We start from the raw sequence: 21,277 nt of genomic DNA on the forward strand, positions 1-21,277 counted from the left end.
TTTCTGTATCTTGGGGCTGCAGTTTCCAGCACCATGTTTTCCTGTAGTTAGCCTAATTGAGTGCTGCAGAGTTATCCATGTGGCTGGGGTTAATGGCTAGTTTTGTCTTCCAGTATTTGCAACCAGCATTTTGTGGCTCTGGCTTATCATGGCTTATCATGAATTTTATTTGTTCTATTAGCGTGACATCAGGTGGAGATACATTTGGCCATTTGTGGTGTACTGCAGGTGTATTTTACAGCATTTAAAGTGGACTGTGAAAAACAATATCGTGCCAGTGAATTGTACTCATCTAAATAAAGAAGGAATGTGCTTTAAAAAGTAGTGTTTCGAGCTGATTTATTGAGCGTTTCTCCAAAAACTCCTAGTCCCACCCATCTGTGTAACTTCCTGCTGCTTCCTTTTCCAGGCTGTGCAGGGGGGTCGGCGGCACTCAGCACACTGTACTGTAGAACAAGAACCAATCAGCAGCTAGGCTGACATGATAAGGAACTGAAGCCGATCTTTGCTTGTGTGACTGCTGAGTTGTGATTGGCTATCCCCCTCCTACTGTGCTTCTGGCAGCAACCATTAGAACACGTCTCTCATTTAAAATACTGACAGGAAACTGTCCGTGACCCTATTAAAGGATGAGGGTACATGGAACTTTGGCTCTGCTGCTCTCAGCTTGTGTTGTTTCTGCATGATCCACTCAACCGCACTGACGTACAGTTTCGGTCTTCGCTTGGTTACACAAAGTAGAGCTGAGGCAGGATTTGCTCCAGAATACCTGCTCACACGTTTCCAGACTGATCCCTGCTCGGCTCCGCTTCGTGTAGCTGAATGGAGGCGGAAGCAGTACTTGTCAGTACAATAAGGTAGTGAATGTCAATGCTCCATGTGCCCTCAGCCTAATAAAGTATCTCAAATTTCCAAAAAATAAAAATTGTTGGTGAACTTTGTATAAAATACTTGTGAAAAAAAATCTCAATCTTCCAGTAACTTTTGTCACTGCTGAAAGTATATTTTTTGTTGTGCAGGTTTTTGCAGTTAACAATGAAGGCAAAAGTAATCCTAGTGATATTGTAGAATACACAACTTCTCCTGACAAACCTGGCCCTCCTAGCAAACCAAGTATAAAAGGAAAAATCCATGCACACAGTATAAAAGTCACCTGGGGTAAGTCAATGCACAAAATCATACAGCACTGTATAGCAAGGTATGTAGATATTTTTGTAAAATGTATTTTCTCTCTTTTTTTTCTTTTTCTCCCTACAGATGGTCCTAAAGATAATGGAGGATCCGATGTGACCAAATATTTCCTTGAAATCTCAGAAACACCAAATGGTTAGCAAGTAAACTTTTACATTCAGCGAGTGTATGTAGTCATACACTTAAGTCACTTTTTTCATGTGGTGTTAATACCTCTTGTAATATTATTTTGTATGTGAGTTTATAGTTTAGTGACAGTAACACCATATAAGCCACACTTTTTTAAGCTAAGTAATGTGGTTATTTTACCTTGTAACCCAAATTGTTATTTGGAGGTGCAGCAAGTTTAGTAAGCAGTATATGAGAGCTCAAAGATAGCTATGCACCTTGGAGCTACTTGTTTTCTAGATCCTGAAGAACATGATTTACATCAAAAGTGGGGCTTAGTGACCAGATATAGTTTATCAAGACATGACTGTAGTAAAAGGGTCAAGATTCCAATTTAACAGGGCTGGGTAGAAGGAAAGCCAGCCTGTACTTTTTTTACTCAGAAAACTTGCTTGTGTTCCCATTTATCTCTGTTTGCTAACCAAGCCTGGACCCTTGTATTCCAAGCCTGTTAATTCTATGTATGCATTTTTTACAGGGTTATGATGTGTCCTCCTGACATAGTACATCTCAGACTTATTTTGCTCATGTTTATCTCCAGAACCTGACAGATTATTATATATTGTGCAAAACATTAATATATTATACATTTTCTTTTAGGGAACAAATGGGAAGTGATATATAGTGGGTCTTCTAAAGAACACGTGTGTGATCATCTCAAACCTGGCACAAGCTATAAATTAAGAGTATACTGCATAAATATAATGGGCTCTAGTCAGGTAAGTTGGATTTCCATATTAGCCAGTTTTTACTTCCCTTACATGTGCCAATTTTAGTGAAATTGGAGTTTTTGATACATGTATGGCCACAAAGAACAAACAGTACTAGCAATAGCTTAATGCTAGGTAAGGTTACAAAGTATAATGCTCAGAAGAAATTAGTGACTGTAACATAGTTCTATAGGCTCCAATAAAAAAATAGCTGGTCAATTTTAAGTGTTTTTATGTTAATTTCAGCAGGCATGTTTATCAAAGGGTGAAAACAGGTCACAGCTCCTTCATATTTTTAGGATATATTTTTTAGGATGTATTTATCAAAGGGTAAACATTTACTTTACCTCTCTAAAAAGTACAAATGATCTAACTGTTAAATTTCACTTTGGTGAGCTCTATTTTAACTGATAAACATATTCTTAAATCTTTAAAATTATAAATATCTCATTTGTTTGATTTCCTTTCCTGAATTAGGCCCTACTGTATATGCCGGAAAGCCGATTCCTTAAAGAAGCCTTTCCTTATTAGTTTTCCTACCTCTAACTTAATTTTGTGCCCTTCAGTTCTAGACATGTTAAAAATGAACCCTCCCCATCCCCTTCCACACACACCAATAGTAGTGGATTCTGGAGGAGCGTTCTATCAAACTTAATGGGAAGCTATCTGGGGCAGATGTTTTAATCCCAAGCGAAATCACAAGCATACTAGTTCAAATTAATTTCTAGAAAACTACCAAATCTTGTTCAGCTCATTATTATTAATATTATTGTTGTTCCTGTATAAGCTACAGCCCAGTAATGTATTTCAGGAAAGAAGATTTATATAATGGAACTCATTTTCTAACACTGAACAAATTTGCACCTGGGCAGTAACCCCATGACAACCATTATTTATTTGCTTTTATCCTACCTGCAACTGACTGAAATAAGTTATTTATTTATTAGTTACCATTGGTTAATGCCCGGCTGCTAATTTTCTTAGTGATAATCAATGAGCACCTGTGTCTCCTACACTTGTATTTTCATATTCTAGTGTTTCCTTGTGATTAGTAATGCTGGTTACAATTTAATGAAGTTGTAAGAACCCTATAATTATAGGGTTAAACATTGTTATTGCAGTACTCTAAAATTGAATCCAATGTTGTTCTTATGAAAGTACAGTTTAAGTGGGTATGTGAAAAAGAAATTGGGCATGATTGAATATTGAATATAGCCTTTAGCTACCAATTTAAAAAAAAAAAACAGTTACATAGTTCAGATCTGTTTCAGACACATTTATCTTCATTTTTTTTTTTTAAGGTTTCTGATGTATTAACAGTCCAGACAGCAATTGTACCTCCAGGTCCCTGCCAACCTGTACGACTCTGTGGGAAACCCAAACCCAAGGAACTCAGTCTGCAATGGAGTAAGTTCCACATCATGTTGATTTTCTTGACTACACAGCTTTTGATGTGTTTGCTGTTGGTTTTGGATGCTGGGAATATTGGTCTGCACCAAACCGCCCTAAATGAAACATGCCTTGTACTATTGTAAATACTGACTGAAAGTAAAGATCAATGTATTTTGTTTTACAGCTGTATTGTCTTTGGGTAAAAAAAACCAAAAAGGGTTGGCTGTAAACTACAAAACCCAAGATTATTACAAAGTCAGTCATTTTCCTAGGTGGATTGCACATGAAAAAGAAAAGATAGTTTTAAAATTAAATACCAATAGGTACATATTAAAGAATATTTGGATGTAGCTGTTGAATATCTGCACCATTTTGTGTTAAAAAAAAAATAAATAAAAAAAAGTGACTTTCCCCACCTTTTTTCTTTTTCTATAAAGTGAGTGTTTAGGATACTGAGTAGTAAAATATATGTGCAGAAGCTGATGTGTCACAGGAGGCCATAGAGCCTGATTTGTGAGATGTATAAAAACACTTTGTCGCTTTACAGCTCCTCCTTCCTCAGACGGTGGCTCAGCAGTGACAGCTTACACTGTGGAGATGGAAAAATCTGAACAAGAAGATCGTGCAGCAGTGTACCAGGGCCCTGAGCTTGAATGCACAGTAAGCGACCTCCTGCCAGGACGGTCCTATTGCTTCTGGATCAAAGCCACAAATAAAGCAGGGGTAATGAATTCAGATATTGTAAATGTGGTTTGCTCTCTGTGTTACTAACTGGGACCAATTTTTCACTGCCTGTTTGTTTTTATACTACCTTTTAGTGTGGACCTTATTCACCCAAATCAGAGTTCTGCACAGCTCCAGGCCCTCCTGAAAGATGCAAAATGCCACTGCTAATCAGTAAGACTGCAAACTGTGTCCTAGCCAGCTGGGAGGTGAGAATACATAAATATGTGTGCGTACTCTGTAGTCAGTCTCCCTGCTCTGTATTTACTACATTGGAACACACCCTGTGAACACTTATACACATAAATAGAAACATACATTTAAAGAGAAGGAAAGGTAAAATCACTTGGAGGTGCCAAAATATTAGGCAACCCCCAATGATTGTAATCGCTTACCTGATACCCCGGGTTGATGCTCCTGTTAAGAGAAAACCACACAAGCCCACTAGCTGCTAACGTGCGATCCTCTTCCTCCTGTCTTCTTTCTTCACGATCCCGGTGCTGATGCATGTGCAGTAAAAAGAGCCAGCTTTTTTGTTTGTTTGGCTTTTCACTCTACTGTGCAAGCAGTGCAGTGACAGATAAAGGAAGGGTACTGCACCCTTCTGTACCTGCACTGTGTGTTGCTCTTTCTTCTTCAGGCTTGTGTGGTCATGTTACCCTCTCCGTTGGGAACATGCTTGGTGAGAGAATTTGGAAACAGAGTAGACAGAGAAGATCCCTGCAGTAAAAGATCATAGGCAGTGTTTTTCACCCTAGATTTTGACCTGGTACAATGGTACATTCCTTTCTCCAAGCTCACCTTTTCTTCTTGGTGTTCTGCTTTCAGCTCTGTGATCACACCAGGATTTTTCTTGTTGCTCTACACCTAAAAAAACACGGTGGTAACTGCTTCTCCTTCTAAATCTTCCACTTTGAAAATTCAAGTTGTTAATTCACTCATATAAATAAAAACACACGGCAGACCACATCCACAAACCAATTAGCATAACATTGTTTAATTTAACGGGGGGGGGGGGGGGGGCAATACATGAACTGTGAGGATTTATGAAGTCCTCAGCATTTGTCACATGAGGGTCCCTAGGGAACCTGGGGCCTCCGTTTCCTTGCCCTTCTGCTGACCTTAATGTCATTCTTGTTTTATGGGAAACTGCTAAATTCCAGTCATTCTTTGCACAGCACAGTAGACTGACCAGCAGAAATACTGTTCCATCCAGCTGTTTGTATTTACGGGTTTTGCATCTACGGTCTTTTTTTTGTGGTAGCTTAATAGATCATTTATATTGGAAGGCCACATACTATAGTGGAAGGAACTGTGCAGTTTTAGACACTCAACTTTAATTGCTTTTTTTCATATTTTCAGAACCCTATGTGCAATGGTACAGATATTACTGAATACAGACTAGAATGGGGGAGAATAGAAGGATGTATGCAAATAACTTACAGTGGGCCTTGTGCAAGTTATGAAATCAGAGGACTGACACCTGCTACCACTTATTACTGCAGAGTTCAGGTAACAGCCACAGCACACAGATGTTTCTTTTGCCCTTACCTGCCATAACTGCATGTAAAAATAATAACTTGTATTTGTGCTTGCATAACTTTTGAAGAATTTCAAAATTCCTTTATGAAATTATAATATAATTTCTTCTAGGCTGTTAACTTGGCCGGTGCTGGACTGTTTGGTGACACAGCAATGATAACAACGCCAGCATCTGTACCTGCTGCCGTTCCATTTCTGCAGGTAGTAGATGAAGAGCTATTGGAAGCCTCAATTCCCTCACCATCAGAGTGCCTTGCTATCCAGTGGAAGGAACCATGTTGCAATGGGTCTGAAATCACTGGGTACAATGTAGAATATGGGGAGAAACAGCAACTAACTGTTGACTGTGTTACTAGTTGTATTCTTCAAAATCTGGTCCCTGATCGGACCTACAGGTAAGAAACAAATTTTTTCAAAAGCTCTAACACCTTTGTTTTTACATATGTTTTTATGCCCACCCATCTAAATTAAATATATTTGTTGTATCTCGACATGTAAGAAACTAGTTTTTAGTTCAACTATCTGCATATGCATTACAGGGAAACCTGTGTGAAGGATTTGGGATTGTCTGGCAATATTTCCTAAAGGACCCTGTAGATTGCCTGTATCTTAACATGGACATGTCTCTTAGAAACTTTTGCTTTGCCCCATTGCAGTGTGTCAATATATTGGTGACTTACCTCTATGGTGTCCCAAACACTGTACATTGAGGTGTCAAAAACATGCCCCTTCTTGATGTAGATCCAAAATGTTTGAATACTTCTGATATATATCAGTGTGTCATATGTTGGAACTTATGAAAATGCATTATTTTTCTTCTAGAATAAGAATTCAGGCCATAAACAGCTTAGGTGCTGGACCATTTAGCAGTTCTATCAAGGCCAAAACCAAGCCTCCACCTCCAAACCCTCCCCATCTGGAATGTGTGGTCTTCAGTCACCAGAGCCTTAAGTTGAAATGGGGTGATGGTTCCAGTAAAGCATTAGCAACCGAAACCTCCCAGTTCAATTTACAAATGGAGGATAAGTTCAACAGGTAAGCATCTCAGCCCATGTCAACAATGACTGTGATCAGTGGTTTATCCCTGTGCTTTAATAGCCCATTAGTTACCTTAGGAAGAGAGTCAATATTTGACTTGAACAGGTTTGGGTATCCATAGATAACAGCTCCTTTTAGTTACTTGCTATAAAATAAACTAATTAATTTTGTACTTGTTTGCCTGTTAGCTATGGCATCATTTCACTATTTTCATGATAAATTAATAAACCTAACTTTCAGCTGAGTGGTTTGGGCTCAAATAGCCAATTAAAGAGAAATTATTTGCTTAAAATAAATAGGGGGTTCCCTCCTTTTTATTACCACTTAAAAATGCATTATATTATGGGGACTGAGTTTTTTTCTAATTTTTGGTGAGTACTAAACAGTTATATGAAATAGATTTAGCAATTAGTTAATTTTAGTTAATAACAGGTTAATTTGTTAACTATGCCAAGGCAAGCCTTGTAATGGGTCCAGTTCGGATCAGTCTATTTAGTTTTGGTGATTGTAATCAAACTGTAAACTAGAGCTGGGCGGTATGACCAAAAATTTATATCACGGTATTTTTCAAAATTATATCGGTATCACGGTATTTGACGGTATATAAATAAAAAATAAATAATAAATATTGGTGGCCCCCCCCCAACCACAACACCCCCCCAAAACCCCCCCACAACCCCAACCCCCCAGCAGAACTTACCCAACTTGTGGTTCCTCCAGCGATGCGTCCTAGCGACGTCGCGTGCGCGCTGACGTCACATGCGCGCTGGCGTCACGTACGCACGGGCGCAACCCGGATATAATTGGAGAAAAATAGCAGGAGGCGCGCATACCGGTATTGCGGTATGTTGAAAATTCATATAGTTTTTTTTAAAAAAAAACGGTATACCGGTTAAACCGGTATACCGCCCAGCACTACTGTAAACTGATATATATATATAATAGCATTAGATAATGGAACATCAATCCAACTTTCCTGTAAATAGCAAATATGGCATTGAAACAGTCACCAATTGCAGCAGAAACCATGAGAGGGAATTTGTGGAACTCTATGATCAGTAGAAAATAGGGTTAACTGATGCACATTTTATCTTAGGGGCTAAAGGTGCCCATACACGTGAAGATCCGCTCGCTTGGCGAGGTCGCCTGGGGCCAAACAATCAAATTATAATGGCGGCAATGGGGCAGTCAGTTCGAGGACTGCATTAATGAGCCGATGCAGTCCCCGATCCGACTAAATCTTTTAACCTGCCGATCGATATCTGGACAATTTCAGACCAGATATCGGTTGGGCATGCCCCTTGTTCCTGCCCCTACATGAGCCGATAAGCTGCTGAATCGGTCCAAGGGACTGATATCAGCAGCTACAATCAGCCCGTGTAAGGCAAGTATATGTAACACTTGTTTGGTTCAGTCTTTAGCAGAATTATCCAACTTTGTCTATTTAGAGGTCTGGTTATTTTAGAGACCCCCTGTTTGTGAGCTAGAATATATTGAGATGTTATGTGTGTGTGTGGCCAGGTTTGGAACCATAATGTGAAGTTAATGAAAACAATGGCCAGGTCTGGAACCATAAAAATATGCTGAATGGCTTAACTACATTTGTAATTTCATAAGTGCTGGATCCTCATTTGTTTAGGTTTTTCACAATCTACAATGGACCCTGCCACACATACAAGATGCAGAGATTAAATGAGTCAACTACATACAACTTTAGGATCCAGGCATATAATGATGCAGGAGAAGGGCCTTTCTCTCAAGTTTACAGTTTTGCTACAACCAAATCTCCCCCAGCGGCATTAAGGGGTAAGTATATTTTGTTTTGTATGCATAGATTGAAGTAAAGCTGGCCAAATAAATGCCAGTGTTTGAAGAGCTATATTACATTGATGATTATGCATGATTGTCTGACCAAATTCTTCAACAATCATATGTGATGCAATCACATCTCATTTTTATAATTCTAAATGATTATATTAAACCAGTGTGGCTTAAGAAACCTAAAGAGACATAAAGGCTAAGTACAACAGTCCTGCTGAAGCAAAATACAATGTATACCAGTGTAGGGCAACAAAACATTATATTTTAATTTCAGGTATGGGATTATTACCCAGAAAGCTCCAATTTACGAAAAGGCCATTTCCCATAGAATTCACTTTAATCAATTCAAATTTTAAACATGATTTCCTTTTTCTTTATGACAGTAAAACTAGTAAAGATAACAGTAAAGCTAGCTAAGATATAATTAATTCTTATTAGAGGCAAAACAATCCTATTGAGTTTATATGTTTAAATGATTTTTAGTAGACAGTATGGTGATCCAAATTACAGATGGACCTCATATCTGGAAAACCTCAGATCCCAAGAATTCTGGATAACATGTCTCATACATGTATTTTAAAACAATTTAATGTTTTGGTTTTTCTGCTCTTTTAAGCTTTATTCTAAATGAGAGTTATTCTAAATAAGGTTTTCATAGCTTTTTGGCTTATTGTGTGTCTAGACAGGGATTCATCTTACCCGACTATTTTATTTATCATTTGTAGCAGTTAGTACATTAAAAATGTCCTTATGTTTTTCTTTTTAGCACCTAAAGTGCAGCAGATTGAAAGTACTTTATGTGAAGTTACTTGGGAGCCTTTGCAGCCTATGAGAGGAGATGCCATTGTTTACATGCTTCAACTTACCAACGGGAGAGAGGTTGAGCAGGTACATTCGCAAATATTAGCTGTATGGTTTCTTTTAAACCTATCTAAATAAAATAATGCCTGCTAGATTTGCCATACACCAAAGTTTTTGCTTTTGTATTGCTTTTTTCATTATTCAAATTATTTTAATTAATTTTAGTTATTTTAATGAGAGGTTCATATAACATCTACATGCTTTATAAGTTCCATATTTTGGTCTGTGTCACCTAAAGCTAATATCTTCCCTACTCCCATAACTAACATAGTAGACATCATTTCCCAAAAGCAGCAGTTTAGCAAATATGAACACATTTTCAGATGCCAGGTAATTTGTCCTAATTTGTGATACATACTCTCATATGTAATGAAACTACATTTGCCCAGGAGCAGTAACCAGAAGCAACCAATAATATGTTTGCTTGTGAACAGGTTACCAGTAAATGCTTCCTGCTGATTTAGTTGCTAGGGTTACTGCTCCTGGGCAAAAGTAGTGCCTTATATAACCCCCATATTCCCTTATTCTAAGTGTATCGATGCCTTTCCATGAAGCCATGCTAAAACGAGATTAGAAGTAGTCTCGAGTATTAAAAGGGAAATACACTTCCTTGCACAGACTCAAAATGTGATAATACCTTTGCTTGAAGTATTTATTTCTCTTAGAAGGAACACTATTTCACATAAAGTGTTTTAAAGGTGAGATGATAGAATCCTTTAAGGAAATTAACTTTGCACTATTGTACCATACTAGTAAGATGTGCAAATGTGTTAGTGATGTCATCCAAAGAAAAAATCAGTGGAGTCTGGTGGCCATAAAAAGTCTTTTAAAGGACCACATCCTGCCCACGGGCGTAAACTTACCAGTGTTAAGTAATGGAAATGTTTTTTAGATGACTTGGCATGTGCTTTCCTGCTATGGTAGCTTTTTCAGCTTTATAATCTTGTTTATTCGATTAGTCTGTAATGAATCTGTTTATTGTTGTGCATAATGCAGCCCAGTGACAGATGTTTTTTCTTTCCGTGAAACAGGTTTACAAAGGACCTGACACCTTATACAGTTTTTCAAACTTTCAAACAAACTGTGAATACCGGTTCCGAGTTTGTGCTGGTCGCCAGTACCAAGATTATGCTGGGTTGCAGGAGTTGTTTGGCCCTTACAGTCCAAGTACCACATTCTCATCTCAAAGACAAGAATTAGTTCTAAATTGTGCTAACTCTACCACGGAAGCCACAAAGACCAAGAGGAAGCCTTTAAGTGATGAGCAGTTTGCGGTGCTACTCCTTCTGGTTTTTGCCATTGTGGCTTTCCTGTTTGCTGTTGTCATTCAGTACTTTGTAATTAAGTAGCCACCCTCCTTGCAACTATTCTCCCCTTCCCTTATATTTATGTTTTAATGCCTTGAGCGCCACAGAGATTTCCAGCCCCAGTGCATTGCAAAACTCTCTGGAGCACAAGGGATTAATGATTCTTATTAAACTTATTGATGGAAATGATTGTATTATATATAAGTGCATTTCCATTTTTGCTGCTTACTCACTGAGAGGCAGGATTAGCATAATCCTCCCTACACTTGGAACATGAAGCATCATGAAACTCTTAGAAAGGGAATCCAGTCCTGCCTCTAGGACCATGGTGTAATATGCCTTAATACACTTTGCCAAGGTGGTGCTGTTCGTTTATATGGAACATTTGCTTTTAAAGCATGTCCTTCTTAAATGTGCAGCCTTGTAAGTGGTAGCTAATAAAACAAACATTTTGTTAAACATAAAAGTATTAGCGTCCATTCTCATACTGAACTTGGGTCTTAAAAAGGATGAAAGGTTTTGTTAGTGAAAGGTGAAACATATCTCAAGACAACTAGGCAAGTTTGAGCAGAACTTAACAAGCCAGAACTATTCTAGCCTTCATGTTGTAACTGGAAAAAAGAAAAGCTGATTGTAATTCATCTTGGTGGCTTTTTCTAAATAATCTTTACATGTAAGTGAAAAAAGTGCTGATTAAGTCTGTAGCACCTCATTTAATTCTACACATATATTTCCCCTTGTGTATTAAGGTAAAATTTTACTCCCGAACACTAATAAGTAAAATTCAGCGCTGATACATGAGTGAAAATTTTTGGGAAAAGATGAAACTCTCCAAAATAAAGTAGAGATAATAAGAAAGCATAGCCTTTATCAGCTGCAATTGTATATACATGTGTATGTATATGCATGTGTTAATATGTGCCTTGTATAAGTATGTGTGATAGCTGTGTTGTCATATACGCATACAAACAAAAAACAAGGTTAATTACAGGACTAAATGTGCTTTATTTAATAAGTGCTTGATTTCTGTATTTACCTTAACAAAGCATTTATGGAATACACCACATTTCTTTTAGAAAGTCTGTCCAGTAAATATGGCATCCTTACCTTGAAAAGTAATGCCTGTGATATAAATGTGCCAGCCACAAAGAGAGCTGGGTGCCTCTGGCTTTTTCTAAGCCTGTAGACTGAGCCAGTCTGTATTTGCCTACACAAGGGCAATCCAATCCAGCTAGATAGCGCATTAAAAATTTGAAATATTAAGTTGATGCAAACATGTTAAAAGTAATGCATTAAACTATTTTGGCAAGGCTGTTGCAATATAAAATGCATTTCCTATGATCTTCTCTAAACCAACCCGATTTAAAACCCAATTTCTGAATACAGTAATGGGGAAAACAATTTTAACACCAAGTTCTATTGCAAGCTAATACATGTATGGTACAATCACTTGCATTGTCTGGCCCATTCATGCAGAGCCATTCTTTTTCCAGATCCACAGACTTATGAGACGATAATATATATCTATATATTTTTTGTAACTCATTTAAAGTTTGTTGGAAGTGCAGCCATGTGATTTGAAGCCAATTATATCTCTATTGGTGTGGAGAGGAAAAGCCAATTTAAATTGAAGTTTGGTGCTACTACTAAAATCAGCATACAATTATAGAAGTATTGCATGGACCTTGAGCTTCCGGCCACCTCTGGAAGAAGCATAGTCTACATTTACAAGCATTATCTCTTAGAAGTTTGTTATATTTTTAACTCTAAAGCCTTTTATTGAAGTGTGTCACCTTTTCATAAAATGATAATACTACCATTGCAGGAGAGCGCCTTATGACCCATACTGTGTATCTGAATTTTGTTTTTTGTATATATTTATATATACCTTGACCTGCTTTGCATTTCAATTACAAAAGTGTACTGTGCTTCTCAAGAATACATTGCAGCACTTTCTGTACAAGCACAGGTTTGTCTTTACGGAGGAAAAAAACAAGTGCATTTATTATAAATGTTACACTATTTGGCTCAAACTGAGCAAGTATATGTTTTTATACTGTCTGTAATCTAAGTAATAAAAAAGACGCACGATTTTTTTTTTTTTTTTTTTTTAAGAGATGCCCAGATTATGTATTATCTACTAACCTAAATATTTTTACATATAAAATGTTTTTGTAAGAAAATTATCATGCTGATAATATATATATAAATATATAAATATACATTCCATCACTTTATATTTAAGATTTGTTTTAGAGCTCACAATGTCATTGGTATTAAATATTTCCTTTCTGTTAATGTGGATCATACTTGGCTTTGGCTTGGAAATTTGGTATATTTAAAAGCTTAAATGTACCAAAAGGCCTGGCCTTAAAAAAAAAAAAAATTATTGCCATCAACGTTACCAGAGAATTTAAACAATGACAGACCTACGGACTCTGTAATTAAATGGCATGGGTTGCAGACATTATGTCTGATGTAAATGTCAGCCTCTCTATTGCTCATTGACCATGCATTTCACTATTGAAATCATACAGGATTCTGCATTTATGTATGTAGAAAGTAGTCACTTTTTATACATAGTTGATATTATATGTATTGCTCTGTTCGGAGTCAATCACCTATGAGTATTTCTGCATATCATTTCATTTATGAATATTTTATCGTAACATATACTGCCACTTTCTTTCCTTACAGTAGATGTATGGTGCAATCTAAAATTTTACTTTTCCCCAACCCCCACAAGTGTACTCTAAATGGTATTCTATTTATTTTGATTTAAGGTTGAATGTAATTGTTTTACCTGTAGCAAATCTCTGTTAGTGAAATAATTTGCATTATTTTTAACCGTTTTCCTGACCAAGAGGCCATCCCCATATTACGGCAATACATTATGGGTCCCTCTGGCAAGAAAGGGGTTTATGTCTTTATATGTGCCTGTTTGTACGTCATTACATACATTTCTATACACATGATGTTGTCTTTTGGCTGCAGACGTGTTTACATCTTAATCTTTCTATTTTAATATATATTTTTATGTAAGGAACACCAATGCTATTTTGCATGTTGATTCATATTAAACAGCATGTGTGACCATTCATATCTTTATGGCTAAAACATTCTTTAACTCAGCAGGTTTTTTGTATTTTTTACTTTTAATTGTCTTATCAGAATATGATGTAATGGTTGTAACCCATGGTTAAGGTGGCCTTGTGCCCTGATATGGCCAGGCAGTTCAGATGTTTTTGCCTTGCTGCCTGAATATGAGTGCATCTGAGGGCTTTTCAGAAGATAGTCTACAGTCTTGCTGCAAGTGGTTGGTTTAGACACAGAATCCATTGTTGAGGCATTGGCAGATATGGAAGTGAAAAGACAGTGTATCTGCTTATTTGACCCATCTGGTAAAGGAGTGGGTCAAATGTTATATGTAGCTTGCCAGATTTGGCAAGATTCAACTATTCAGGCCGAGTTCTGCAGTACATGAAGCATGCTAATTGCCCGGTGCTTGGTAAAGCCCAAGTAAGACCATGGTTTCACTGAAACTAGTCAACTGTTCTAAATAGTTTATATGGTTTGATAATTTCAGACCAATCTCACCAATGTATGACCATCTGTCCATGTGTGGGGGCCTTGAGCATGCATAATAAATGATCTCAGTCTTGTGAGATTTCATAACTCAGAATGTTAAACTAAGGTTAGCCAGGTGCCACCATAATTTGATTCATTATCTTAAACAGAAGAGGATTAAGCTTGGATTAGATGTGGTCCTTTGGTCAGAAGTGCAGAGAAAGTAAGTTCAGTTTTGCCCAGCTTTGGCAGGGAATATAGTTACAAATATATGTGTGAATGTTACATTGATCTGTTACATATATGAGCAACATGCAATAAATCATTACAGTCTGCTTAAAGGAGAAATGCTGGCTTTATTTTTTTTAATTGTTCAACTACCCCAGAATCTCAGCCAGCCAACAAGTAGCCTAGGATTCTGGGAATCAATAATTCAAGATCTGGAAGGCCATACTTTTTAGACTGCCAACAGCCTTAGGGTCTCCATTGCCAAAGGATTTCTGCTTGAGATCTCCTATTTTCAAGCACACAAATCAGCTCATTTTACATTGCTGCAAATTAAACTTCTCACCTTCATTCTATATCACTTTTCTCTGAACTACAGTGGTTCGCTGATACCTAACATTCATCTTTCTTGGACACCTTGTGCTCTTTGTTCTAACCTTTTTTTTGTTTTATTTTACAGCCTATACATTCCAGAAGTATGTTTGGTGTTCTTGTTAGAAATCTGTTGCTTTGTACTTTCATTGTAATTTGAGGTATCTTCTACAATATAATGTTACCCTGCATATGTATTACTAAATTGTTACTATGAAATAGATAATATATTTAATATGTTCAATAAAAAGTATAAAATGATTAAAGGGTAGCTGTTTTTCATTCTTTGATCTGATGTGAAAACTGGAAAGTGGCATCGGGAGGGGGGGGGATGAATTCCAGTGCCTCACTGTTTTAACAAATAATTGGCCCATTTATGTTAACTGGCAACTTCTGTTGTTTATATATAGGATGAAAGTTTGCAGTTGCAGGGTGAAAACACAAAGAATATGTATGCAGCAGACAAAATATTAGTTGTAGTTAAAACAGTTTTACATTTATACATATACCTTTATTGCCCTTTATTTTAGGGAAAAGCTTAAACACATTAAAACCAACTTAATAAAAACATAAATCACTTGGAGATGCAACAGTGGCTACCTGAATGGCCTGTTAGTCATCTATTATTATCAACATGTATTAATAAATCGCCAACATATTCTACAGCCCTGTACAATTAATGGGAAGATACATTCAACATACAGATTTGCCTCCAAAAATATTTGAATGATCTCAAATTCAGATGAACCTTGGTTTTACAGATTGATTAAAAAATAGTCACCTATTGGTTTGCAAAGTCACCATTTATCGTCAGTGGACGAATTTGCACCGGAGCAGTAACCCATGGCAACCAATCAACATTTTTCTCATTATTCTACCTGCAGCTGCCTATAAAAGCTAATCACTGATTGGTTGTTATGAGTTACTTCTATAGTGTAGGTCAGGGATCCCCAACCTTTCTTACTCGTGAGCCACAGTCAAATGTAAAAAGACTTGGGAGAGCAACACAAGCATCTTAAAAGTTAATGGTGGTGCCAAACAAGGGCTCAGATTGGCTATTAGGTAGCCTCTATGCACACTATCAGCTTACAGGAAGCTTTATTTGGTAGTAAATCTTGTTTTTATTCAGCCAAAACTTGCCACCAAGTCAGGAATTCAAAAATAACTACCTGGTTTGGGGGCACTGAGAGCAACATCCAAGGGGTTGGTGCTCATGAGCCACTAGTTGGGGATCACTGGTGTACGTAATAGGTATAGTCCCAGATTAAAATAAAGTAGGGATGGCAAAAGGCACATATTATAATAGATATTTTATTTGTAAATGAGGAAAAACAATGAAGTTCTAAATACAAGGCATTCATCATATACAAATTAAGTATATGTGAGAACCACACACACACAGATCTGCAACTAGCACTGGCATGGAGATTGCAGGGTAGCTTTATCTGAAATAAAGAAAAATGGCCACGAGATGCTCCTTCAGAAGATGGAACTCCACCCTGATCAGCTTCAAAAGTTAAGGAGATTGGCATCAACAGCCACTACCAAAACTGAGAAGTGGTCATACATCATTTAAAATCAGAAAACTTCATTATCAAATATTCTTTAAAGTGGAACTCCACCCAAAGAAAACTTAAGCTGTTTGAAAAGTGAACAGAATTTCAAGCAACTTTGCAATATATAGCGGTTTTGAAAGTTTGAGAACCCTTTAAAATTTTCTATGTTTTTATAAGAATGTGATCTAAAACATCATCTGATTTTCAAACAAGTCCTAAAAGTAGATAAAGAAAAACGTAGTTAAATAAATGAAACAAAAATGATTATATTTGGTCATGTATTTATTGGGAAAAAAAAATGATCCAATGATATATCGGCGTGTGGCAAAAGTAAGTGAATCCATAGGATTATCGCATAATTTGAAGGTGAAATCAGTCTGCTGTTTTTATTCAACGGGGTGACAATCAGGTGTTACTTAAAGAACGGGATCCAGCAAAGCCTGATCACACATACAACACATTTGTAGATGTGTATAATTGCTCGAACAAAGGAGGTGTCTGAGGACCACAGAAAAAGAGTTGTCGAGAGCGCTGAGAGCACAATTCAATTACTTTTGCCACACACAATAAATACATGACCAAATAATTTTTTTTTATTTGTTTAAGTACGTTTTTTTTATCTACTATGTTTTAGATCACATTCATATAAAAATATAGAAAATTTTAAAGGGTTCATAAACTTTCAAGCACTGTTGTACATCATTTAAATTAGGCAGCTTTTTCATGATTTTTTTTTTTTTGTAAGTCTTTATTTTTAATTTTTTCAATTTTTGTGGGTGGGGATACAGAAAGGAAAAAGGAAGGGGGGAAAAGGGGGGGAATATACAGAAATATAGAGGATACTTTGGTACAAAGACATGGCAATTTTCCCATTATTTTGTTATACATCTCACTTAAAATACGAAATCCTTGAAATCTTTCAGATTAATAAACATAAACATGAACGTAACTCTTGTTGTGGGAGACTGCCTGGGTATTGGGGGTGGGAAGCAGGTAGGTTTGATAAAATACTTTTCTCTTGTCACTTGTTGACCTTTACTATTGGTGCCTGCTATTAGATATATTCACATATATTATACATGTTTCCTATTCTTGTTTGTTTTCTATCCTACTTATTGATTTAACCAGTCTAACCATATTTTCTCATAGCTTTTCATTCTCCCATATTTTACAGCTGTTAATTCTTCCATTGTTTTTGTATTTTCTATTTCTCCTATCCATTGAATTTTTTGTGGAGTTTCTGGGTTTCTCCAGTTTTTGGGTATCATTATTCTAGCTGCCTGTAATAAGTGTACTGTCAATTTATCTTTAATTATTTTTTGTCCTGTTCTATCCAGGCTAAATAACATTGTTTCTATACAGTTTGTATACACCCCCGGTCTTAAATTGTTTATTGTGTTATATACTTCTCTCCAAAATGGTTTAATTTTTTCACATGCGTACCATATATGACTATAAGATCCTTCAGCATTGTTACATCTCCAACATGTCTGTTGTACTTTGTTGAATATTTTATGCAGATATTGGGGGGTTCTATACCATCTGCTTAACAGTTTAAAATTTGCCTCTTGTACTCTATTGGATCTTGCGCCTTTATGCGCTGATAATGTTATTTGCTTCCAAGTATCTATATGTATGGTTGTATTGAGTTCTTGTTCCCATTGTTTCATATAAAGTGTTTTCCCTTCCTGGTTCCCTTTTACTAGTTTTTTATAGAATTTTGCAATAGGGTGGGATATCTTTTGTTCTTGTAGTAGAACTTCCCAACTAGTAAGTGGTCTAGTCAGTTGTTCCAATCCCATTGAATTCAAATAATTAGAGATCTGCATATGGTTCCAATGGTTTCTAGGATGTTGGCCCCACCTTTTCTGTATTGAGTGCAGAGATATTACTCTACCGTTCTCTATGAAATGACAGAGCTTAGTAGGGTTATTCTGAGTTGTTGCCCATCTGTCTAATTGACCATTCTCGCAACTTGGAGGGAAATTTGGATTGTTCATTAATTCTAATTCTGGTGATGGATATGGTGAGAATTCTTGGTGCTTTTTCATGATTTTTAATGTAATAATATGGTTTGGAATAGTTACCTAAACCCAGCCCCTGTTCTCGTGCTGATCTGGCTCACAGAATAACTCTGATGGTGTCTGAAATACTTGTTTCTCTCATTGAATACATTGACTGTTGGATGTAGACGCAGGAACAAAACACACCATCTTATTATGTAGCATCCCACAAATTCTCAAGCTGTTGCATGACAAGATTTTGGGAGTTAGATAGTTTGATCCCCAAAATCTGATCCAAATGTCCCCTGTAGGTTAGCCCTAAAGCTCTTGACAACTATAATTTACAATGTTTTGTTGACAATTGATGCCATTTTTCCAAAATCCCAATATGCAAATTAGGGTTTGGATTCAGTTTGGGATTTTTTATTTTTTTTGGAGTATTTGCTATTCAGCCAAATCCAAAAATAATGGGTTTTGCATTGCACTGCAGTCATTTTTTTAAACAGTTGCAGGAAGTAACATTGTCTTGAAAATTTACATGCCAGAACTGAGCTCTGTGCCCTCCAGAGAAAAGCGATAACTCCTGGTCCTTCCAGACTGCAGGCCTTGTTTTGGGTACAGCATCCTCCTCATTGCTGACCGATACTTCTCTGACATAATGTTGTACAGCATGGGATTTATAGATGCACTCAGATAAAAAAGGACCATAGAAAGAAGATTAAAATACTGTGTCACTTCAAAGAACACATACTCTCCTACCCCAGCCAACGCAAATAGGATTCGTCCAATGTGGAAAGGCAACCAGCACAGCATGAAACACACAACTACAACAGCTGCAATAAAAAAAAAAAAACATAAAAAGAAAATAACTAGAATTATGCATCTCTTTTGCTAGGATATGTATTTATTCATTGTAAATGTGATAATAAAATTAGATATGATTAATTCTGCTGGCGCTTTGCTTTTTATTTAAATAAGTGTGTGCTATATGCTATTATCTTTTATTTATATAGTGTCGGCATATTAAACGGTGTTTTACAGTGATTGGTCATTATACACATCAGTCACTATTCGTGTGGAACTTGCAATATAATTTCAAATGCACAAACATTAGAGTGAGTTTAACATTGTCCTGAAGAGTCAGCTGAGCCATCAGTATATTTTTGAACTGTGGATTGAAACTAGAATAACCAGAGGGACCAAACATACCACATGGAGAAATTCCACACTGATAGCATCCTGGTCATAATCAAATATATAACCCAAGGACTGCTAGGCAGCAATGTTAACTACTGCACCACTGTGCTGTCAAAATAATTAGCAAAGAATGAACCAACTTTAGAAAACACCCTTTGTTATTTTGTACAGAAACATATAGTCATCTAGGCTTATCTAGTTAATGCTAAATTGAAAAAAACATGCTGCTGGCTCTGCTAAGCTCACAAGCTAATTTTTAATGACTTACCTAACATTTTGACTGTTGCCTTGTTGTACTTCCCTCTATTTGCAGTTGCTGGGCCCCTAGCCCAATGCCTAGTTTGCCAAAGCTTCCTGCATATTAGGCCATAAAGAAATGTCAAGAAAAACATGGGTAAGAAGAAATATATGGTAGAAACCCACGTCATTACATGCAGAAGACCATTTTGTGCAGACTGCTCTGTATATTTACACTCCTTGGTCTCTTCAGGTTGAAATCCCGGGGGGTGTTCTACTCCAAAAAGAAACAAAATTGGGCTGGCTGTGAGCAAAGCAAAAATCCATAGAAGAATAATGACAATTTTCACTCTTCTTTTGGTGATAATGATCTTTGCCTTCAAAGGAAAACATATAGCAATATACCTCTCTATGCTGACCATGGTGATGTGCAGGATTGTACAGTAAGTGCAGCTTTCACTCAAGTAAACAAGAAACTTACAGACGAAATTCCCAAATGCATACGGCTTGTACTTCCAAATTCTGTACAAGTCAGAAGGCAGACCTAGAAAAATAAGAATATCGGAGACAGCCATGCTAGAAAGGTACATATTGACAGTTGACCTCATGTCTCTGTATCTCTTGAACACTATTATAGTTAGAAGGTTTCCTGTGATGCCCAGCAAAAATAGTGAAATGCAAAGAATTGTAACTGGAACCAGAACATAAATGTGAAATAAGGAATCCATATCCTCAGTTGTGTAGTTTGAATGGCTTCCAGTATTGGCAGCACTTACGTTAAAACCCATTTTTATTCCATGAGCAGATCAGCTTTCTTCAGATTTTAGATATCTGCGTAACAGTTGATTTGTCATATATATCTAGACTAAAATGCTAATTTTGTTTTAAGCAATATATGTTCTGCTGGTAAAAAACACATTTATAGCACACATCTCATCTTCTCTGGGTGTCCACATTAAACAGGCAACCCTTTTATTTAACCACTTCAGTCCATTTTTTTTCATTGATGTCATCATTCAAGCCTGCTGCCTACTCTAAAGCAACCAAGACTTAATTATAGAGTAAATCACTTAATTTGACAGTAATGTGTTTTTTAATGTCCAGTTAAGGCTAAACTTATCCTAGTATACCATTAGCTTCAGATGTTTAATTTGTCAATTTTTTGAAAGAACAGAACAGAGTGGTTTTTGGCGTGCTGGAACATACAGTACAAATGAGTTAGGATAAATAAATATTCACATAGAGTGCAGTACTGCTCGCGTGTTAATTGAACTTATACTGTAATATACTCATCAGAAGAGCAACTTAGGGAGATGAATATAATGCACTTTAGCAAGTGCTTTCTCTAAAACTGGACCCTGTCCAAT

At 36.7% G+C, this 21,277-nt stretch overlaps 2 protein-coding genes across 3 annotated transcripts in view; one reads left to right on the plus strand and one right to left on the minus strand.

Moving 5' to 3' along the window:
- fndc3a (fibronectin type III domain containing 3A) overlaps positions 1-15,178 on the plus strand; it is a 66,446-nt gene extending 51,268 nt beyond the window's left edge. For both annotated transcript variants that reach the window (XM_031891883.1, XM_031891884.1), the window contains exons 15-26: positions 1,020-1,158; positions 1,258-1,326; positions 1,960-2,078; positions 3,371-3,476; positions 4,009-4,184; positions 4,280-4,393; positions 5,547-5,696; positions 5,838-6,121; positions 6,549-6,761; positions 8,404-8,570; positions 9,352-9,473; positions 10,478-15,178. In XM_031891883.1, coding sequence (XP_031747743.1) covers positions 1,020-1,158; positions 1,258-1,326; positions 1,960-2,078; positions 3,371-3,476; positions 4,009-4,184; positions 4,280-4,393; positions 5,547-5,696; positions 5,838-6,121; positions 6,549-6,761; positions 8,404-8,570; positions 9,352-9,473; positions 10,478-10,795 — 1,977 coding nt within the window. In that variant the 3' untranslated portion in view covers positions 10,796-15,178. The remainder of the gene's footprint in view (positions 1-1,019; positions 1,159-1,257; positions 1,327-1,959; positions 2,079-3,370; positions 3,477-4,008; positions 4,185-4,279; positions 4,394-5,546; positions 5,697-5,837; positions 6,122-6,548; positions 6,762-8,403; positions 8,571-9,351; positions 9,474-10,477) is intronic.
- Positions 15,179-18,990: 3,812 nt separating this feature from the next.
- Positions 18,991-20,698, minus strand: LOC108648264 (growth hormone secretagogue receptor type 1). The gene is made up of 2 exons (XM_018096390.2): positions 19,942-20,698; positions 18,991-19,309 (listed from the first exon to the last, which is right to left on the minus strand). Exons 1-2 carry the CDS (start codon positions 20,696-20,698, stop codon positions 19,011-19,013), a joined length of 1,056 nt encoding a protein of 351 aa, XP_017951879.1. The 3' UTR covers positions 18,991-19,010.
- Between the last annotated feature and the right edge of the window lie 579 nt (positions 20,699-21,277).

This window comes from Xenopus tropicalis, chromosome 8, assembly GCF_000004195.4.
Source record: "Xenopus tropicalis strain Nigerian chromosome 8, UCB_Xtro_10.0, whole genome shotgun sequence".
Classification (NCBI taxonomy): domain Eukaryota; kingdom Metazoa; phylum Chordata; class Amphibia; order Anura; family Pipidae; genus Xenopus; species Xenopus tropicalis.

Bases quoted from the DNA above. Each gene is read 5' to 3' on its own strand.
- LOC108648264 (XM_018096390.2), bottom strand. From the start codon at position 20,698: ATGGGTTTTAACGTAAGTGCTGCCAATACTGGAAGCCATTCAAACTAC. The intron at 19,310-19,941 runs GTAAGTCATTAA...TTTTTATTGCAG, and splicing joins GGCAACAGTCAAAATGTTAG to CTGTTGTAGTTGTGTGTTTC.